Source organism: Penaeus monodon, chromosome 21 (genome assembly GCF_015228065.2).
Source record: "Penaeus monodon isolate SGIC_2016 chromosome 21, NSTDA_Pmon_1, whole genome shotgun sequence".
Taxonomy (NCBI): Eukaryota; Metazoa; Arthropoda; class Malacostraca; order Decapoda; family Penaeidae; genus Penaeus; species Penaeus monodon.
The window spans coordinates 10925132-10925589 of record NC_051406.1 but is presented as its reverse complement, the minus strand read 5'-3'; the positions used below and the strand labels follow the sequence as shown (position 1 = coordinate 10925589).

The following is a 458-nucleotide window of genomic DNA, read 5'->3' as shown; positions in this document are numbered from 1 at the left end:
ATGGATGGGAGGGGGAAAAGACGAATAGGAGAAGGGAAGAGGGGGAATAGAAGGAGAGACGAGAGAGAACAGAGTGAAAAAAGAGAGGGACAGATACTGATAAATAAACATATAGCTAAAAAAAAAAGAGAGAGAGAGAGAGAGAGAACCACTATCCACAGCCATTTTTGAAGCACATCCACCACAACCCACCTTCCAAAACAACTCCTTAACACCCAGCGCCCCTTCCGCAGACTGGGCGTGGACGGGGGCGCTTGTCTCCGGCGGGCGGTGTGCGAACTGGCCTCGGCGCCCTCGATCCGCCCACACGGCTTCATCGGCGAGGTCATCCAGATCTTCGTCAAGTGAGTTCGATGCGAACTTCCGTGGTCTCGTGGCTCTTCAAGTTTTGTTGTGAATACATAGTTTAACATGTAGATGTGATATACATTTAATAGAGTTGCGTATACATTACGTTC

The 458-nt window shown here is 49.1% G+C and overlaps 1 protein-coding gene across 1 annotated transcript in view; it reads left to right on the top strand.

Annotated features, from left to right (window-relative positions):
* The window catches only part of LOC119586699, a 12709-nt gene that overhangs the window by 10057 nt on the left and 2194 nt on the right, over positions 1-458 (top strand). The window contains exon 4 of the mRNA XM_037935429.1: positions 234-344. Coding sequence (XP_037791357.1) covers positions 234-344 — 111 coding nt within the window. The remainder of the gene's footprint in view (positions 1-233; positions 345-458) is intronic.